Consider the following 21,788-nt stretch of genomic DNA (forward strand, 5'->3'; position numbering starts at 1 on the left):
GGCTCATGGGGTATGTAATAAACTGCTAAACAGCAGTTGCTATTATCAGTGGGTAGATGATCCAACAAAATTAGAGCATTTCTCCTCTTGCTCTGTTCTTTTTATTTATAAAGGGCCCATTGTGTGCTCATGTGTGTAAATGCTAATTCAGTGGTAGTTTATTATCAAAGAGGATATCTTTTAGCTGCTCATTTGATCCACATCTCCATGCCCTGATCCTCGTCCTGTCTAAATTGGCCCTCTGGCCATACTGTTTGTGGTACTCGCCAGGCTAAGACCTCTTAATAAACACACACACATTTTTCCATCTGTGTATTTCAAAAGCTTGTATGTGTGAACGCTTGCATTCGCCAGTCCCAGCCATCTCTCCCAGAGTCAAAATGAGTGATAAAGTCACCCCTTAATCTCCTTCTGGATGATTCCACACACAATATTTACGGCAATTGAATTTAACCCTTGACTAATGAGTGAATGTCTGTTGGGCTGTAAATATAAGAATAGGATGTCCAACTGTTAGTTAATGAGCTGCATATTCCCTAAGGCTGAATAGAGCTAAGATGACCTAAATGAACTGAAGCTGGCTTCCTTAATAAGTAGTGTTTATGTCTTCTGTTCATCATCTTGAATATTTATATCCATATGAAAGTAGAAGCAATTGTGACGGCACAGAGGTACAGGGGTTAACACGGTGTTGAGACCTGCGATATACTGGCAGCCTATCCAGTATATCACAGAGCTACTCCGCCTCTCTCCGTGTGACAGCTGGGATAGGCTCCAGCCTCCAAGCGACCCTAAATTGGTTAAGCAATTAAGAGGATGGATGGATGAATGGATGGATGCTTGTGAAAATAATTCACTAATGCTGCATGTTGAAGTTTAATCAAGACTTTGTCACACTGTTTTCTAGAAGTGCAACTGGTGAATCTGTACTGACACCTCACACTTTCACTTTTTAACTTTTCCCCGAAACATTTAAACTTAATTTTTTTGCACTTGAATTAATTTACTACATTATGATCTTCCTTAAAGACATTCCCTTTATATTTCTGAATGTTCAGTGTTTTGCTAATAGACCAGAAGCACTATGTCAACTGCAAGGCTTTAACTACTCTCTCAGCAGTCTCCAGCAGGGACCACTTCTGGTTTTGTAAACTGCACCTGGTGCACCTGTGTAAAATTAAGACGGAGAAGTGGAGATTTTTTGCGCAATTCAGCGCTGCTCATGTGTGATTACCAGTGTTACTTTAAAGCCCTTGAGTGCTTTCTGTGTTTGTACTTAGGTTTGTGTCGGTGTACGTGCCCCGCGCTTCTTGTTTGCCTGCTTGTGTTTTCTGCCGTCCAAGAGGAAGTTGTACTTTGTGTTTCTTTTTTATTTTGTTTTGTGTACTGCAAGTTCTCCTGTCTCTAGCTTTCCCTCATCTGACCATCTATTCCAAGGTCAGCTTTTCAGCGGGCTTACAAGGGAATGATACAGAAGATTATTGCCTCGATCAATAAGCTCAAAATGAAGCAAAGGGGAGTTTACTTTATTGACTTTCTCGTGTACAGTGGCAGTTTTAACATTTAATTGTCTCTCTGTATTTAGAGCAAACTCTCATTTAGTGCCCGACAACTGTGCCATCGCAGGCCTTCCTCGTCTCGCTTGTCTTTCACTTGGGCACCATTTGAAACAGCCCTTCATAGCTTAATTATTAACAGTGTTATGCTGCCCTGTTGTACTGTGAGACATTCAGAAAGCAAATAAATAAATGAATGGCTGTATTTTCAGTAGCTCCCTGTCTTTCTCTCTCTGATGCATGATTCTCTGCCTGTGGAGAATTTAGCAAAACTTGGGGTGCGTTTGATATCAAAGCTCTGTTCCCTCAGCTTTCAATCGACAGGGCAACAAACCCTCAGGTCCACATTCCTACAGGGGAGCGTGAGGCGAAACCGAAGAGAATCTGAGTGTGTCAAACTCAATATTCCTCCATAATGTACTAGGCCTCTCTGGCGCATGCTTGATCAATTTCATTTATTCATCTGCCAGGCAGAGCTATCCCTCTTGTTTTTCTACATCCATTTCATCATCCTCTTCTTTTTTTATTCCTTTTTCTCCTCCCCCTTCAGGCCCTGGCCAGTGAAATACTTTTAGACGTTCAAGAGGTCAAGCAGCAGTTGATGAAGAGGAGGAGGTTGAGGCAGGCCAACTCTGTGGCAGCAAAGGGCGGCCTCTCAGCCAAGTCTATGATCAAAGCCAAGTCCATTGCTGCCTCCATCCTCAATATGTCAGAGAATGATCTCGCAGACATAATGGAAACTGATCAGGTAAGCCCAGGAGACTGTGTTCACGATTATATACAAATTCTAAGTTAAAGAATTATATCAAGTTTAGGATTGATTAAGCCCAGGGCATTCAGCATACCTGTGATAGATTTTTTAATGCTGTAAAATTTTGAAACATCCTCAAAGTTTTTTTGTTTCTGTGCATGTGCACCATGGATTGGCAAGGACAGTATGGCATTAATATTGACTTTGGCTTTGGGTATCTTCTTTGTCAAGTAAAGCAAAATTAGTGTCAAAGAGCTACTTTGCTCTGTCCGCTGGGAACAGAAACTATAGATTGGCATCAGTGTGAAGAGAAGGAAAGAGGAGAGAAGTAGGTGCCATCTCGTTTCATTTCATTGTCCAACAGTGTTTAACCTTCCTGGAAATGTCTGCTTGTGTCTGACCTCCTCTCATTGATGCGTAGATAGAGCAAGTAAGCAATCCTGGACAACTTTTTTTTTAAAAATGCACAGAGGCATGTCACTAATAAGTTGGGAAGTAACAGTGCCAAAGCGAAGACTCCATGTTTAAAGTGAGTGTTCAATCCAGGCAAGATCAAAAACCTGTCAACTCCTGCAACACATATCAACTTGATATAAGATTTAATAATGGCACAAGCTGAGTGCGTACAACTTTTTACCCCTCCTTTCAGGTAAAGGCAGTCATTGAATAGAAAATTCCTTGTTATTGAGTGTTGTCGGGTTTCAGAAGTCTTCCAGACTCTTTTACAACTTGGTGGGCCATCGCTCCACCATAGATCACACCCAGCCATGTCATCAATTAGCAGCCCTATGTTACAATCAGCCTCACATCCCTGGGGACTTCCTCCCATCTATCACAAGATGAGAGAGGGTGCAGCAGACACTTACTCACACTTGAAACCAATTTTAGCCCTTTGCTGCACAGCTCCACCCAAGAGATGAAAGGGAACAGTTTCTCACTTGACAAACAGTCCCTTTCACCAAAGCTTTAACCTCTGTTGGTAAAATCACTCTTTTTCTCTTCACCACCTGTTTTCTTCCACTGCATTTTATTAGTGATGGTTTATTAGAATCTACTTGGTGCCTTAACACTGGTTTGTTTACCCCTTGTGTCTGTGTTTATTAAATGATGTGAAAGGTTAAAACTTTTTTACTGTTAAAATTCAAAAGAAAGACTACAGTATAATGTAGTCTGTTGTTCACTTGGGATAACAGGTACAGTTGCTGGAAAAAAGTTTGTGAACTCTTTCTGTTAAAATATGGCCCAAATAACCATCCAGTCTCATTCCCTTTTAACTCATAAAACTAGACAAAGACAGCCCCATTAAAGAGATGAAAAGAAACTATTAGACTCAGGAAAAAGTTAACCAATATTATGTTTGTACAAGGGAAAAATTACACAGATCTCAGGAATTTGTAGGCTGTAATGATAATCAGGTGTTTCTATTTAAAGAACAGGGAGTCGTTGTTTATGTTTATTGTGCTACAAAATGATCTTTAAATAGGGATATAAGCAATCCATAACCGGGCTGCCTTTGTGCAAATGAATTCAACACCACCAGGAGTGGTTGACCAACAAATCATTCCAAGAGGAAGCCTTGTAACAGTCTAGGAGGTCACAAAGGATCCCAGGGTAACTTCTAAGCAACTAAATGCCTCATTAGTTCAACATTGGTTCATAAAAGAGTTCATGAGTGTACCGCCAAGAGAACGCTAAACAGTAATGATGTGCATGACAAGGCGTCAAGGAAAAGGTAACTGCTCTGAGTCTAAATATTTTGTTCGCCTGCCAGAAAGCTGGTTTCCCAATGTTTTCTAGAAAGATGAGGCCAAAATAGAAGTTATTTAAATGCGAATGATGTTCAGAGAGAAGAAAATGCAGAATTCCAGTGTAATCTCTGAAATGTGGCGATTGTGGTTTGGACCTGCTTCACTGCATCTGGGCCAGGATGGCAGAACATCATTGATGGAGCGATGAGTTTTGAACTAAATCAACAAATTTTAAAGGAAAATGTCAGGACATCTAAATCTCAAGAGAAAGTGGGTCATGCAGGAAGACAGCAGCCGCTCAGCGCACAAGTCATCCCAGCAAAGAATAGCCAAAAAGAATAAATATGATTTTTGGATTGAACATGTCAAAGTTCTGTCTTTTATTGAACAGAACCTCATGTAGAAAGTTCATTTGGGCAAACATGAGTGAGGCAATGAGCAAAAGTTCCTCCAAGCTATTGTTCAAGAATGATCAGGATTTTTTATTTTCATTGCGTTCTGTTTTTCCACTTCTTGGAAAATTGGACAAAGTACTGACTCATGATTTATTTCTTTAGCATTTTGTACAAGCAAATGTTTCATGTTATTTGTTTCTGAAATATGCTCCTCATTCAGTAAACTCTGAGCAGCGTCTCGACAATCTTTTTCGATTGTGAGTTACTCATTGAGCTTGAGGACTGACACGATGTTACTGTATCAGGATGTCCCAGCAGTGTTCAACAAGTCCAACACATAGCAAGTGTATTAATTTATTCATTTAGTTTTGCGATACCAGTGAGCTGAATGAGAGTTCAGGCTCTGTGGGATTGCTTTTACTTCTCTTTTTTTACTTTTAAATGAGAACGCTGCATTGCCAACAGTTACTTTCTTTTAGTTTGATATCTCTTGTCAACAATATTTCCAGAAGTTTTCAGCTTTGGAGGGCACTAGTACTTGGTTTTGAAATCGATACATTTTTGAATTTCAAGTGTTTCAAATTGTTTAAGTGAATTATTCCTGGTTCTATTTACAATTTCAGGGGATTTGGGGAATAGATGGCCTTCTTGTAATGACCATCATCTTTTCCTGCTCTTACGCATTTTCTGTTCTCTAGAGAAATAATCTTTGTTCACTAGTTTCTGTCGCATTCGTCGCTGTATACACAAATGCGAGTTTTAACTCGGCTGTGCAAAGAAGACACATAAATAACGAAGATGGAGAAATGCTCAGTTCAGATGGACTGAGGTGAGCTGAAAAAAACTCTCAAAATCTGAGCTAAAAACCGTCTGGCTTGTTATCACTACAAAAGCCAGCACCTTTGATTGTATGGGAGCACATTAGTGCAAATGGAATGGGGGGACTTGCACATCTGCAAAGAACCCATTATTACTAAACATTATCTACAAGTTTTGGAGTGCATATAACTGCTCTTGAATGAAGACTTTGCATGTTTTCAATGAGAAAATGCCAATCTAGTCAGTGATAAACCTGTCACCCATACAAAGCATTTAGCTCATTATGTATCAAGGAATTCCCTGAGCTTTAAACATCAATTTTAAAATCAGCATATCAGCAAAATGTCTAGGTGTTATTGTACTGATTCTGTTATATAATATGTAGGGCTTGAGTAACGTGTAAATCATACAGTTTATACAGCATCCCATCTTTAGCAATGTTGTTTTTCATTTATTAATTAATATCAATATTCACTTCTTTGCTTCTTCGCTACACATAATTAAATGAAACACACTTATTCCACGCATATTTACACACTGCTGTCATCCTCAACACTCTTACTGTCCACTATCCAGTTCGCTGTGTGCAACAGAGCCTCAGAAAGGCCCGAGCAGCTCCACGCTCCCTTGGCAACTTGTTGTGGAGTTAATGATCCAGATGTAATAAAGCTATAATTGCCAGGCCAGTTTGTTTTGCACCTGATATTGGATGGAGGGTCAGTGCTTTGTTATGTATTTATCAAGGGCCAGCAAGCGCCCACACATTTACATGCAAACACTTTCACACAGTGCATACATGCGTTTTACACACAATGTTCACTTATGTTGTGAGATGTTTTAAGACAGCACTCACAGAAGGCTTTTTTTTTCTCAGTAATATAAACACACAAACACACACACTTGTTATGACCTTGCTTTCGATGTAGGTCTCTGTTTCCCAAGCATCATTCACTAATTAGGCAAAACAAGCACTATCACCAGAGACCTTATATAGGGTACCAAACAGCTGGGGATCAACAGGAAGAGATACAGACTGTTGTCATACATCCTGTGGTACGTGAATGCTCCCTGCCATCATGTCAAGGTTAGTGGGATAAAGTGTGCAGTGAAATGAAACATGTCCAGTACTAAAATATATCCTTCCAGTGCTTCCAGTAAGAAAAAATCAAGGCAAGCTGCTTTGTTAAAGGAAAGCCTTGATTATCGTGAATACATAATTAAACAAAGGGCAAGCAAATACAACGGTGAAAACATCCTTTAATATACAGATAGATTTTCTGTTATCTTCCATGGTTCAGGATTCTTGTATTTATTTGTCTAAATTTAGAGGATATTTGTAATTTAATTGTCTAGCAATGATGTCAAATGTAAGACCCAGTGGCCTTGATTGGCCCAGCAAAGACTTCAATCCAGCCTCCTTGATGGCTTTGGAAAATATAAAGGAGGACATACATTTTTGGACTTAACTGTATTTTTACAAGTTTTTTAGATTTTCCTGTTGATAAAGACCTTTCCCATAGCCCTTCATACTACACCAAAGTAGTTAAGTAATAAATAAAAAAATACATGATTAAAAAAGTATAAATACAGAAAAGCCTGGGCAGTCAGCTAGCAGAACCTCTGTAATTTGACACATTTATCAAGTAGAAAAACTGAAAAACAATTGAAATTGCATAGATTCCCTTTAGTCTTTGTATAATGTAATGTCCTTTATCAGTACACTGTACATAAAGCTGAATTTATGAAAGCTTTATTTAATTAATACTGTAATTACATTGAAAGAAGAAGTAAAAAGTGGACACATAGAATTAAGATAACTCCAACTCACATGAAACCGTTTTGTACCTGTTAGAGCCATTGTGTAACTGCAGGTTTTCAAACCCACACACACACGTACTCAGACTTTTCTCCTCCTGCTCTTCCTCTTGTATCCCTGCGAGCCAGCACAAGTCTCGTCACATCTTGTCCAGTGCCACTTTGGATTTAAAGTGAAGAGGAAGCATAGGAAGCTCAGGAGTACATGCTCATGGCCATGTAGTTCCTTTTCACCATGTTCATTAGCACTGCCACTCTCTTAGGTCTTTACACATGAGTAGTATGCAGAGGCATGCTGGGATACCTTGCAATAGTCTCCACACTGCTTCTTAAAGGTCCTAACTGGTGCAACTGGTGCTACATTTCTGTCCTTTGGCAACAAACGTGTTTCTTTGTAGAAACATTATACCTCAATAATGTCTGACGTGAGATTTTATACAAAATGTAAATATTCCTACAATTTAATGAAGGTTGCCGCTCAACACTTTTGATTCCTTGTCCTTTGATCTCTAAAAGAAAACATTGCTGAGAATCTCCTTTTGTGTTTATAGGGGACGGCAGATTGCTCAGAGTATCCCAGAGATCAGCAGTGGCTGGCCCATGTAAACCACATTCTCCAGCAGAAGGTCAGTCTCACCTACTTGCAGTAATGATCACATATCTTGTTGTTCCTGCACAGGCAGTGCAATAGTCACAAAATAATATATTTTTGTTTTAATGTGCAAAAACACAAACGCTTGCTTTAGTCCCACTAAGATTTTAATTACCAGTCACACTTTAATCTCTTTACTTTATATAAGTAATTCGTGGATACTGCACAGTTACTACTGTGTTCGAATAAGTCATTACCTGCAGTCCAGGCAGGCCTATTTTCAGTATTGGTTGCACAGGGAATTAAAAAGACATTGCAGAAATGTACTTGCTAATATGGTCTAACATAACAAACAAGTGCATGATTTATTTCAACAGTAAGCCAATTATGTATTTTCCCAACCAAAGCAAGTTTGTTTTCCAGCCAGCTATCAATCCATTTCCTTAACCCCTTATCTAATTCATGATCACTAAGGGGCTGTATCCCAGCTGACACTGGGCAAGAGGTAGGGTAGTACTAGTAGTAATTATTTAGTTATTATTTGCAAGAGCTTGTTTTGTCAGTGGGGTTAGGTTAACTGGTGATTCAAAATTGCGCATAGGTGTGAATGTGAGTGAATGGGTGTGTGTGTGCGTTGGCAGTGTGATAAATTGGTGGCCTGTCCAGATGTACCCTGCCCCTCGTCCTATGGCGGTTCCAGCCCCCCGCCACCCTGAATAGGATGGCTGGATGGATGGACTGTGTCTCCATGTTCATGAGTTTCATGGATGGATCGGATGAGATAACAGAGAAGCTAAAAAAAACATGCATTCATGCTGTAGGTTGCTGTTGACCTACAGTAAGTTGAGCTTTCTTTGCCATACTGAAGCAGGAAATTCTATCAAATATATGTAATATCTGGTCCTAGCTTACTTTGTTACTATATAGTTGTTTGGGATAAATCAGCAGCAGCAGCAGTGAGAGGAAAAGGAAACAACAAATGCTCGTTTAAAGACACCCAAAGAGTGAGCAGGATGATTTCGCTGTAAAAATTCCTCTCTTCCAAACATCACAGAGTGTCATTTCAGTGCATTTGTGCATCATAGTTTTTGCTTCATTTTTGTTTGTTTTTAATAAAAGCTATGTCAGATAATTAGAGATATCCAGGCCCTCAGGTGTGTCCAAACCTTTGGCTGGCACTGTATATGTTTTTGAACAATGAAGAAATCTATTTATTTATTTATTTATTGACTAAGGCATTTTATTTATTTATCTATGATTAAGTGGATGTTTTGGTGTCTACGTTACAGTTTGGTTTAGCCAAATGTGGCGTTGTTACTTGTCAGTCTTCAATGCTTGAAAAACAAAAATTGGCCACCAAATACAGTAAGTGGAGGATTTTGTTCCCACCCCAACGATCCTGCTCAGCCTCTGAAAAAAAAAAGACAATAATGCAAAAGATAAACAAAGAAAAGCAACTAGATTGTGGCTGTGTTGGAGTCTTTGTGTGCACACAGCCACTCATCTGTGAGTGCTCTGCTGGAGCTTTGCTCGAGTGCTGTCAACGTCTGCTCTCTGTGATATGTGTATGATTGAGAGTGTCGAGTATGTGTGTGTGTCTTGTCTGTGTTCTTGTCAGCGGCTGCCGCAGGCACTCATGCGTCGCCTCCGCACCACGACACACACCAGACACTGTTCTCTTGTTCCCCAGATCTTCTTCTGACCTTTCCACCTTCCTCTCCCCCTCCCACACTTACACACACACAACACTCTACTGAATCCATGTTTTTCCCTTCTAGCTGGACAGCTCTCAGTCCCTGTTCTCTCTCTCTGCCATCCTCCACTGTCCCGCATTCTTCACTCACTCTCTCTCTCTCTCTCTCTCTCTCTCGCTCTCTCTCTCTCTCTCTGGCTCAGACCCCGAGGCAGCTTGTTAGTGGGGAACTAAATATTGATTTGGCGGGCCTGTCGATGCCGGGAGAATGAGCTAGTGTCCACCAGAGACCTCGGCACCGGCAGCCTGCTATCGACGTTTTCCGTGGGCAGAACAGGGATGGTGGGGGGGGGGCTGGAGTTGGTGTGCAGAGTGGAGGAGGAGAAAAGCGGAGTATGACAAGGCTGAGACTCGCCCCCAGGTCCCTGTGGGGACCACTGGGACCACCGCAGTCATCCCCCTTCACTGAAACAGACTTTTTCTATCCCCTTTCAAGTCCATCTTGTTCTGTTTTTTTTTTCTTTTGGTTTTTTTGCTGTTTGTTTATTTATTTTTTCTTCTCGGCTCGATCATGCAGTTTCTTCTCGCTGTCTGGTTTTTAAAAGCATATTGTCATATTAAGTGGACACCAGGCTCTGTCTTTGCCTTTCTCTTTCATATTTCTATATATTTGGGGCCGCCTGGTGGGACATCTTGCATGTCAAAAGATCAGTGTTTTTTCATAAGCAGATCTCTTAATTTATGTGTTTAAGACCGCTGTGATATCAAGCCTACACTAAGTGAAGGCTGCTGCAGAGAAGCCAACATTTTCTAGTGAGTGCATACACTTCAAGAACTCCAGTAAAGTACCCGCTTGGTTTTTCGACTCTCTGTCATAGCTTATGAAAGGCTCACCAAGCAGAACATCTGTGAAGTGGAATGGCCTGGGCTGTCACCCTGTCTGTGACACTAATAACACACTCCCCTAATAGCGATATGATCTTACCCGGAGCAGTACTCATACACACTTCCTCGAATAAAAAGACACAGAGACAGAAATAGACCCAGTGAAAGGAAAGATGAGAGAGATCCATGTCCTTAACTGGCTGGCTGTCACCAGAAGAGGATGAGGATATGTCCATCTGTGTGTGTATGTGTGTGTGTGTGTATATTCGTGTGTGCACCACACTCACGACAGCCTCATCTTGTCACTGTCGGTGCTTAATGGAGCTGCCAGTGGGACAGCACTTTATTATCTCAGTGGCCCTGTCAATGGCAAACCCATCACTCATTCTGTGTGTGTGTGTGTGTGTGTGTGTGTGTGTGTGTGTGTGTGTGTGTGTGTGTGTGTGTGTGTGGATACGAAGATAGGTATCTATGTGTGCGTCTTTGTCTGTGTGTGGGCCATTGTTTACAATCACTGTCATGCACTGCCACATGTCAACGTAACAAGAAAGAGAGGCGTTGGCAGTACGCTAACAAACTCTGTGTTGCAGACCTGATGATATGTGATGGTGTATGTGTTGAGGTTACTGCTCCCTTCATGCCATAGAAGTGCCATAGATTTCCGGAGCCCCCTCACCCCTGCCCCACATGTCCACTCAAAACAAAATGAAACATTGCATTCATTTTCTCATCTCTCACCTCCACTGGTGAGTTAATGAAATCAAACCCTGCGCCTCTCAGTAGAGAGCCACCGTAAGCGGCGCTCCATAGCCAGAATCAAGGGACGATGCTGTCTAATAATCATGAGCAGGCCAGGGGGTGTGCTATATGGCTCCACCTCAGCCTACCATGAATAAGGCCAGCGGTGAAGATGGAGTGTCCATGTGGGCCATGGGGTCCAGGTACCGGCCCGGGGAAGCATTGATTTAATTGCCTTTGGTTTATTTGTGGAGTCCTAATTATTGACTGGAGGTAGAATTTAATGGACCAAGTCTTTATGAAGACAGGGAAATGACTGCCTTCTGCTGCTGGCCAATAATGAACAGGAGCAGCATGTGCATGCAAGCGTGTGCACATGCACGCAAGCACACATGTTCCCTCCAGATCATTTTTCAGACTCATTTTGTATACACACACACCTATCTGAAGCCTCATGACAGCATAATAACATTTAAAAAGTCATTGACTCTGTTGATTTCTTTATGAGAGGACAGTGGTTTGGTTTACTGGTATGGGGTGGCGCTGAGGGCCTGCTAATATTTACCTCACAATCACACCCAAGGGAGACGTACAAGCATCACTTCTTATCAGCCTCCGAGCTATAACAAGCAGGTGAACATTACATTAAGACAGTGGTAGAGACAAGCCAGACCAATCAGGACTGGACTTGTTATAAAACATCAAAGGCGTTTATGGATGGTCTCTAAGGCTGAAATAATTCCTGTAATTTCAAACCTGTATCAAACTTTCGGGAGGGTTTCCTGTAGCCTATTTCTACAGTGGTAAATAGCATTAAATAGCACTTTTTTCATGTCACTTCTTATAAAGGCTTCACACTATATTGGTATTTCTATGAGGTGTTACATCATTAACCCTTGGTTTTAAAAATATCTATGGCTCTGTTTCCATGCACTCTGAAACTTTTCTGTTGTTGTTGGTGCTGTGAGAGTGAGGAGCAGTGTGTTGTGTTGTGTGGCTCATTATGCCTCTGTAATGACAAGGAACAGCCCTGAGTCCCACACTTCTCTCTGAAGGAAAGTGGCTCTAATTAAGCTCCAATTAATGACTGAGCTAATTAAATCAGACACTCTTTTTGGTCCCTGTAAGTATGTTTGTATGTGTGTGGAGGGGACTTGAGTTGAGACTTTGTACTGTAAATGTGTCACTGAAACAGTGAAGGGGTTCCCAGGAGGAGACTAATATTATTGTTGTTAGTATCAGAGCGCTCTGTGAGTTTACTGGCCTATTCAGCCTGCGTTTCAGATAAAAAGAAACTGCAGATGCAGCTTCTTGCTGATGTTCCTTAGCCATTAATGGGTTGGGTGATTAAAGCTGTTGAATTTGCACTACATGAACAACAAGTATTGGGCCACATCTCTTAATCTTTGAGTTCACGTGTTACCGAGCAAGTAGCCATACAGTCACGAAACATTTGTGAAAGAATGGGTCATTTTCAATAACATCTCAATCTCATTCAGTAACTGCACAGTTCCACAATTCTTCCGGCATTAACATCAGCACAAAACTGCGTGCCAGGAATTTTGTGGCATGGGATTCCATCATCATCATCATCATCATCATCATCATCATTTATTTATTTATTTATATAGCACTTTAAAAACACACCTGGTAGACCAAAGTGCTGTACAATACTAATATGCACATAGTGATAAAACCAGACATAGCAATAAAATTTAAAAAATAAAAAATATCAGTTACCCACAGAGTTAAAAGCCAGGGAATAAAAATAGGTTTTTAATAAAAACTTTGCACTGATGTAGCATGTCTAATATGAAGAGGAAGGTTATTCCAAAGCATCGGCGCAGCAACAGAGAACGCTCGGTCTCCTCTAAGTTTCAGCTGTGACGTTGGGACCGAAAGCAGCAACTGCTCAGCTGACCAAAGGGAACGAGTGGGGACGTGGGGCTTCAACAAGTCAGACAAATAAAGAGGTGCCAGACTATTTAGAGATTTAAAAACCAATAAAAGGGCTTTAAAACGGATCCTGAATTCAATTGGAAGCCAGTGTAAAGAGGGCGTCCTCTAGGTCTAATTTGCAGATGGCTACTGCTTTTGTCCAGATAACAGAGCAGGGGTGTTGAACAGAAGGCCAGAACCTGCCTGGTTAAAGACTACCATCTTGCCCCATGATGACTCAACAAAGAGTACATAGATGTAGAACTTTTAAATGCATTTTCATAACTTTTACAGTGGGTTTGTGGAAAAAATGAACTTTTCTTTGAATTAATAAAAATGTTTTATAATTGTGGGACAGTCTGGGCAATGAAATGCCAGAAAGTTTGCATGTTTGTCATGTAGTTTCACTGGTCCAGCCCACTTAAGTACTCAATTTTAGTTAAAGTTGAGGGGCAAGGTGAAAAAAGATTTCTTGAAGCCTTTTTGGTGATTTAAATGTTACTGATTGTATCCAAGGGCGATTTAGTCTGCTGATGGGCACAGTAGACTAACGGGGCAGTTGTTCTGCTCATTTCTAACTGTACCCCAGTAGCTTGCATTATTTACAGTTTATCCTCTGTCTGAAAGGAGGTATTTTAGTTCTTCTCCTATTAGGACAATTCTCCTTTAAGTTTGACTGCTGCTGGTAATCTCAGGTACACACCAGAGCTGTGTACCTGAAATGACCCTATTAAAGATATACACTCTCATTGACATCACACAAAGCCAATAGTAGAAATAATCTCTTTAGATAAGGATTCACAGCGATTATTCTATCTCATTATTGAATAATAATGAGTCCACCATCGGTAATGGTTTATGTATGAAAGAAAATAAGTAAAAGCGTAATCAGGAACTTTTAAGTTAATATAGAAAAATTATCTACACTGAACTGATGGCTAGATGCGTTGCCTTCCCTCTGAACCCACACTAGAAGCTGGTAAGTCTTAGCAGCTTTTTATTTTGTGACAGCTTGCTGCCAGCACAGCCACTTTTCCTGACTGCAACCCCTTCCCAGTGCATTACCTTGACCGATGAGCCATAACTGTTACATAGCCATGTTCTGGGTTCCTGAATTCCACCCAAAGGTTGCATCTGTTTTGTATGGATATCACCTTTCTATATTTATACCCCAATCATGCCTGAATCACCTCATTTTCACACCTAATGAGTATGAACCTGAAACAAAGACCGGGTGCTTTCCTATGTTTAATCTAGGGTGTATTTAGGTCAGATCCCTAACAAATGCATGTTGCGCTCTGAAATGATGTTTGCAAACAACGTATCAAGAAAAGGAGAGATTTTTAATTACAGTATTTGTGGCCCCAAGTGTCCAATTCCCTTTCATATCAGTCTCCAGTGGCCTAAAGGGGAGAAAAGCGAGGGATCTGCTATGCTGCTGGGGTAGGTAATTACGAAGGAGAGCAAGAGAATAGGCTCGTCGGTGCTTTAGTGATTTTCTTACCTGAGCCCCTCTTTGCAAATGTGACATATTCATTATTGGAGATAATCAAATGCAAGTACGGTGCCTTTGTGCTTTTTTAAATCTATTTATCATGTTGTTGTTGTTGTTATTCCCCCGTCTGATAAATTTGATTTTCAAACAAAAGTGAGAAGATCAGAGATCAAAGAGCTGTTTCCACCCCCCTCTGTTATAAAACTACTGTAACTACTTCTCCCTTACCTTGACTAGTGGCCTAGATTGGAGATGACTCACTAGCCAGAGACAAAGATGTCCAGCAGGTTTCCCTTCATACCCCAAGAAAGCCTATCATAGCACTCACTTCTTCATTTATTTATTTATTTATTTAACAGTTGGCTCATATCAGTAGTGCACACTGGCTTTATTATGTATAAACGTACAAACTGTATGAAAGTTTTGGTTTTTACAGCTGCCGATATGCACACTCCTTGAAGATTTTTCAAGGACCTAAATGTTGTTTGCATAGCAGAGTACTGGAGTTCAGTGGCAACATCTACATTATTAAATATACATGACTATTGCAGTTACATTGACAATAGCTCGTGAATAACTAAGAATCCTCCTTGCTAAGGTCCTCTTGTATTTCCTTTTAGGCTCTGCAAGCCTCTCCTTCCTCCACATTTCTATTCATTCAGATATCCAGCCATCTGACACAATCTCTGAAACCAAATTGGGCCCTTGGAAATAATTGTGTTAACCCATTCCGAGGGAGAAGACAAAAGAGGTGGAATGATTGATCTTTTATTTTTTAAAAAAAAGTTTTTGTGTAATGCCACTACCAGACCAGCGTCGCTGGAGTGCGGAAACTTTGAGCTGCTTGTTGCCTTGAGGTGTGCCCCAGGCTATAGCATAGCAGTGTCATTTAATTGGCTTATAAAAACACCTTTTGCTTGCAGCCCCTGTCCTTGTCCACACACACTCACACACGTATACCCCCACAAACTTGTCAGTGTCAGTGGCTTTGCACGTCAGTTCACTCCTGAAACATGTTCATGAAATCATACATAGACAAAAGGTCGGCTCTGCAGGGCCTGTTGAATAGTAATGGATGCGAGTTAGCATGGCTTAATGCTACAGTAGCTATTTTAGTGTTGCCAAAGGGGACAGGGCCTCTTGCAAAACAGCCGTTGTGTTGCTGGTGCTTGCTAGCTCCGCCAAAGGGGACAGGGGCCCAGCTAAATCAACTGTAGCATAACATTAGTGCCAGTTCTTAACACCGCCTTAAGCAGCCCAGGGGATCCAGCCAGAGCAGCTGCATCACAGCTTACCTCCAACCATCCTGCAGGGTATCAGTCCCGAGCTAATGTGGCAGTCAGATGAAAGAGAATGATAGTGCTGCTTGTCCCATTTGTGAGCACTTGTGTTTTCTTGTGTCAGAATCTGCTAGTGTAAGAAACAATCAAAATTAAGGCATTTTCATTGAAATTGAATATCAGCCAAGAGACAAATTTGCACAATACACACACACACACACACACACACACACACACACTTCATTACATCAACACTCAAAAAGCTTTATAATCTTGTTGATGGTTTTTGTGTACCTACTCGTGTTTATACAGAATCTGTTCCTTGAATTTCTCATGAGTTCAAATGGGTAATGCCTTGTTTTAAGCGATGATACCTGTGATGAGTGGCAGAAAGGTTCACGGTGTCCTTTGTTTTTTCTTTTTGTTCCTGTCTGAGAAAAAGACTGCCAAAAATAAGTTTTTAAAATGAAGGAATTGAAAGGACATTGACTTTGTTGCATACATTCAGCATCTTTTTAGGCCTAAATCTCACTTAATGTTAGGTTTATCTAGATCATGTTTACCTGTTAGTGTTGTTTACTCGTATTCCCACATCGGGACTTTTAATGATCCAGTCTCCCACTTTGCTATCCCACAGAGCCCCGTGTTGTGGCTGTGTCTCTATTTTAGTGCGTTTGTTTGCATAGTTAGTGGCGCTAAGTGCAATTAGCTTATTAAGAAATGTGAGTGTGTGTGAAACAGAGAGAGTGAGCTCTCTCTGGAGGACAGAGGCAGAGGGAGATGTCTCAGCAGTTACTTCAGTGTAGTGGTTCTCTGAGGAGTTATGCTGTGTGTTTGAAGCATCCAGTGCTGCTGGAACTGACTCCCCAGTGCACGCGTGCACAAGTGCACACTCACACACACTTTCTCACATACTTCCTGGCACATACGGCCTTGTGTTCCCTGATTCTTTTACCTTTAATTAAGAAGAGAAGGTGTCAAGGGGCAGGAGAACTGCGTGTGTGTGTATATTTGAGTTTCTAATGCGCACTCTCCAGCTGTATTTGAAACTGAGTACTAAAAGTTTTAAACTAGGTTTTTGTACCATTTTGGATCCCAGCGTCATCTGCAAACTGTCACCATCTTGTTGACCACATATGGATCAGTGGGTGGGAGCTATCAGCTAATACTGACAGGCTTGGCTAGCAAATTTTATCTTTATACTGTATACTTGCAACACAGACACCTGAACATTAGCGCAAAGTAACATACAAATAAAGTACTAGACTTTAACTCAAAACTGAAGCACAGATATTGCTATTAAATTTGTATAATTACTTTAAAATGCTCCAAAAAGCACAACACTGCAAGCACAGTGGCATGGCACAACATAGAGCCACCTTGACAGGACAAGACAGAGAAGACAGAGTTTGAAAGCAAAAGAGGCCATCGATGTCGTTGATGTAATGATGTAATCAATGTATGAACATCATTCAACAGAGGTGGTGACTTACTACACCAGCTGTCAGCCACCTACAATGCAGTCTTGACATCCCTAACCAAGTATCTTAACCCCCACTCGCCTGTGTCAGGTGACCTCAATTTAAAAAAAAAAAAAAAAAAACGGTGTCAAAGTTGTTTCACCCAAAACCTCTGGTGGTAATGACCCATGTCTTTCTTCACACTCATGATTAATAGTGGGTCAACAACCACCTCCTAAGGGACAACCCCCACTACGGATTAAATAGTTAAATGCTCTCCACCTTTAGGTTTTAGAACTGAAAAAGCTTCATGGATAACAGGTGAAAGGTCTTCTGCAAACTTCAAGAAGTCCAGTCACTTTACTTTTTAGCTCTTAAGACAGTAAAGAAGCCCAGTTTTTGAATGAATTAGTAGACGTGACCTATCAGACAGCTAGCAACTACAACTACCTATGTCAGCACTCACACACATTATAAGGAGTCTGAGTGCTGACATACCATCCATAGAGTTGTAACCAAGAGAAAAAAATAAACAAATAAGGGTTTAACATGGGAATCAATGGAGCTGCACTTTGGCACCAGCCTCAAGTGGTGCTCAGAACAACCTCAACTTCATTTTTCAAACCTGGAGGTTTCTCTGTTACTGTTTGCTTAATCAAGATCATATTTTACAGTTTTTTTTCTTCTTTCTGCTTCTGTGTGTAGTTCGAGGGCTCTTGTTTTCACATTCTCTTTTATGAAATAATCACATCTGTCCTGTCCCCTTCTCACTTCATGCTATGGGACTTGGTAAATTGGTCAGGGAAATATCATGCTTCCCTTGCTTACAAAATGTGCCTATAAAAAGCATTGCATAACTTAAGGGGAATATGTATGGGTGAGCCGGTGCACATTCAAATCAAATCCTCCTGTCGATGAGGAAGAAAAACAAAATTACCCAGTACTCTGAGGAGGAACCTGCCAATTCTTTGTTTTCACATATATGAATTAATCAGCATCAGTTCTCATCCTTTCCTCTTCCTGGTATAGATTCAATCCAGTGACGCACACAAAAAGCAATACTTTAAATTTTTACCATTGGTGCTAATTATGCCTAGAGGCAAAATAAGGAAAAAATGGATAAAGCTTCTGGGAAAATGTATTGTCTCTTTAGACTCATGAAAACAAGATTGTGGGTGGTGTTTTTTGTTGTTTTTTTTTGTTTTTTTACAGTTACAGGATAAAATTACTCTTTTAGAGCACTACTCACAAGAAACATTAATTCGGTTCATTTTTTTATGTAGCACCAAATCACAACAACAGTCACCTCCAGGGGCTTTATATTGTTAGGTAACGATCCTACTGTAATACAGAGAGAACCTCAACAATCATACAATCAGACCCCCTTTGAGCAAGCGATTGGCAACAGTGGGTTGGAAAAACTCTTTTAACAGAAAGAAACCTCCGGCAGAACCAGGCTCAGGGAGGGGCGGCCATCTGCCCTGACTGTTCGAGGAAAAATGACATTTCAAAATTTAAACCAATACCGGTTCGTCTCACAATTAGGCACTTTCTGTCACTCAAACGTGTAGATATACAGATTTTTAACGTGTGGTTTTATTGTTTGTTTATTGTTTATTGTAGTATTATGTTAAAAAAAATATATATTTACATAGAGTTTTTCCTGTCCACAGTGGACCGTCATGTATTGGGGAAAATGTTCAGGATCAATGTTGGGATACCATACCTCTGCTGGTGTGGACGGGAAAAAACAGCAGACCTGTTTAAGTTAACATGTGAATGTTTTTTACAGCTGGCTTGAAAAAAAAACATGAACTTTTTCCTAATACTCCAGTATTGTGCATTCTCACTGGTCAAAAATGGAAGTTTAATAAAAGTGAGCTGTGGAGTTGGGCTACTGCTGTGTAGGCTGCTTTGTGATTTACTTTATCTCAAAGTGGCTGTTCCCTGAGAAATTTCACAAATCCTGAGGCCCCGTTTTGGCCCCTTCTCTTATTTCATAAAACAGCAAACAGGCTGCCAGGTGTAAAAAAAAATACATATATATATATATATATATATATATATAGCTGGATAGATATATAAAAAAATCAGATTTTATTTTTTAATACTTGTGCTTTTGTGCGTGTTTTCCTCATTTTCTCTTCCCCTTCTACCGCCACCCCCACACCCTTTTTTCTGTGCTTCCCCTCCCCTGCAGATCCCCTCTGCCGGCCAGCTAATGGAGGCTGTGCGCTTGAAGATGAAGGAGAGGAAAGTGCTGACAGAAGAGCTGGCCACGCTCACAACACCAGTCAGCGAAAAAGCCTGACTCCCTGGGCTGAGGCTGGGAAAACTGTCATCCTCTTCTTTTCCTCCCTCCCTTCTTCTCTCCCTCCCCAGCTCCTACTCGGTGGGAGCCGGGCTGAGCCAAGCTGGGCCGGGGCAGCAGAACCAATATTTGTGAGAAAAGCGCTGTCGACTCACTCTGGGCCACTGGCTCAACGCAGCACCCCAGCTTTTGTAAATGAGCCCTCGACATCTGTGTTAGCACTCACTGCACTATGTCTATCAGACAGGGCCCTTTAGTGCCAAGCTAATTTACAGTGCAGCCACTCTCCTCCGCTCTCAACGCAGACCTGGGGTGATAAGGCAAATGCTTACTCTAATGCTTAAATTACACTTTTTTAAACTTTCTTTTACCCCTTTCCCTCTAATTTATTTGGCACCTCAAGAACTTTTAGGTTGCAGGGACTTGACCTATGCATGCCTAGTCGACACTTTAGGAAAGTCCAAAGCAAGAGAGAGCAGAATATTCACTGCAAGGAGCTCCAGAATGCATTACCCTCAGATCCAGTTCAGTGGTTGAAGCCTCATCTGTTTATGAAATGCACTGCAAGTATTTATTTCTGAAGGAGATTGTTAAAGCTTCTAATCTTTTATTTTGTTATGTAATTATATTAAGTATTGCTTGATTTTTTTTTTTTTACCATTTTGTTTAATAAACATTTACTTGATTTCCGAAATAAAAGCCCTTTTAACTTCTAAAGACTGCCTTTTTGTGATGGTCGCTGTCGTTTGCTTTGCTGTGCTCTCGTACTTTGCTTGTTCTGGCAGTTCAAAGGAGTGTCAGTCAGAGTGTGATGGTGACTGAGGATGCTCTGCTGGACTGCGGGGTTCTCGCACCTCTCTTATGATTGACAGCTGCCTGTTGGCATGGTTCCTGTCTGTAACAAGTGGCCCCTGCTGCTGACATCATTAGTAAGGGTCAGGATGAGCACACACACGCACACACACAGAGCCGTGGTGCACAAGAGGAGTGGTTCCATCCTTGACACAGCTACCTCCACTTCCTTTTATCTGTTTCCCTTGTCCTCCCTCTCTTATTATTCATTTTGAATATTAAACCACGATCCAGGTCTCTGTCCTTGAGTTTGCATCCCACTCAGGAGACCCACACACCTCCTTTGAAATTGCTTCTTCTTTTCCCTTTTTTTTTGAATAACCACTTTCCTCCTTTCTTTTTATTATGTGTAATAAACAGTGGCACGAAGGATCCTCCGTTCAGGAATTAAAAAGAAATAATTCCACTTTTTAATCCCCCCCACCAACCCCCCACCTCCTTCTCAAATATATGCTAATGATGTCGTTTTCCTTTATCTTTTTATAATAAAGGATTAGGCCAGGACTGTCTCTAGCTGCAACTCAGGGACCAATTTAGCTGGGATCCAGGAGAGACGAACCCTAGTGGTTAATTACCATTCATTAACATAGTTTGCATCTTTTCTTCTTCTCCAATACCCATGGGCAGGCTATTGTCAATATTTGTCCCATATAAATTTCTTCACTCTCTTTTCCTGTCACTGTCCTCCAGCGTAATGGAGCTAATGACAAACATTAATAACTCAGAGAAATCCGGTGGCACCGTGGGTAAAGAAAAGCAAAACATCACAGAGACCCCCTCCTGCATGGCCCTGCCCTACCCCTCCGCTGTCTGTCTCTATTTCTCCCTCTTCCTCGTAGCGTGTAATGCACAGTCAACATATTTGCTCACCGAAACCTGCTATCCGGCCTCGGCTGACGCGCTCGCACTATTTCTGTGACATATTCAAATGCGGGGCCCCTCAGCTGGTACTCCCTTGGGTTTAATTAACCTGGCCTTGCCTCTGACGCTCCCTCAGTGAAGATGTTAAAATGATCTTGAAAACACCCTTCAAATAACCACCACCCCCATCCAATGCGCACACACACGCTCATTTCTTCCACTAGGCGCTGTGTATGATTCATCTCCCCTTTTCTTTCTCCCTCCTCTGTGTAGGAATGGCGTGCCATACTCTTCTTCTCTTTCACTCTCTCCTTGTCTTCCACCCTTCTTTTCTTGTACAGCTCTCATTAAGAGAGGTTTCCTGTGGGAATTACTTTGATCAGTAGTTCCAAATGCAAAGTTTCTCTCCCTTCCCCTTTTATTCATTCCAACACAATCGCGGTGTCATTTTCACTCTATCTTTATCTCTTTCCCTCCCTGCTCTTTTTAAATCCAACTTTCATGTATATTTTCTTTCCACTGATTTCCTACAGGAGATCGTTCCTGGAGGGATAGAAGAGGGTTAGGGTTACAGGTTGGCTTTGGGGTTCATCGAGGAT

General features: G+C 41.2%; 1 protein-coding gene across 2 annotated transcripts in view; it reads left to right on the forward strand.

The window, feature by feature from the left end:
• The window catches only part of cntln (centlein, centrosomal protein), a 95,101-nt gene extending 74,908 nt beyond the window's left edge, over window positions 1–20,193 (forward strand). For both annotated transcript variants that reach the window (XM_085162089.1, XM_085162088.1), the window contains 3 exons: window positions 2,107–2,304; window positions 7,636–7,710; window positions 19,366–20,193. In XM_085162089.1, coding sequence (XP_085018215.1) covers window positions 2,107–2,304; window positions 7,636–7,710; window positions 19,366–19,476 — 384 coding nt within the window. In that variant the 3' untranslated portion in view covers window positions 19,477–20,193. The remainder of the gene's footprint in view (window positions 1–2,106; window positions 2,305–7,635; window positions 7,711–19,365) is intronic.
• Window positions 20,194–21,788: the final 1,595 nt, after the last annotated feature.

The sequence above is a fragment of the Neolamprologus multifasciatus genome, chromosome 6 (assembly GCF_963576455.1).
Source record: "Neolamprologus multifasciatus chromosome 6, fNeoMul1.2, whole genome shotgun sequence".
Taxonomy (NCBI): domain Eukaryota; kingdom Metazoa; phylum Chordata; class Actinopteri; order Cichliformes; family Cichlidae; genus Neolamprologus; species Neolamprologus multifasciatus.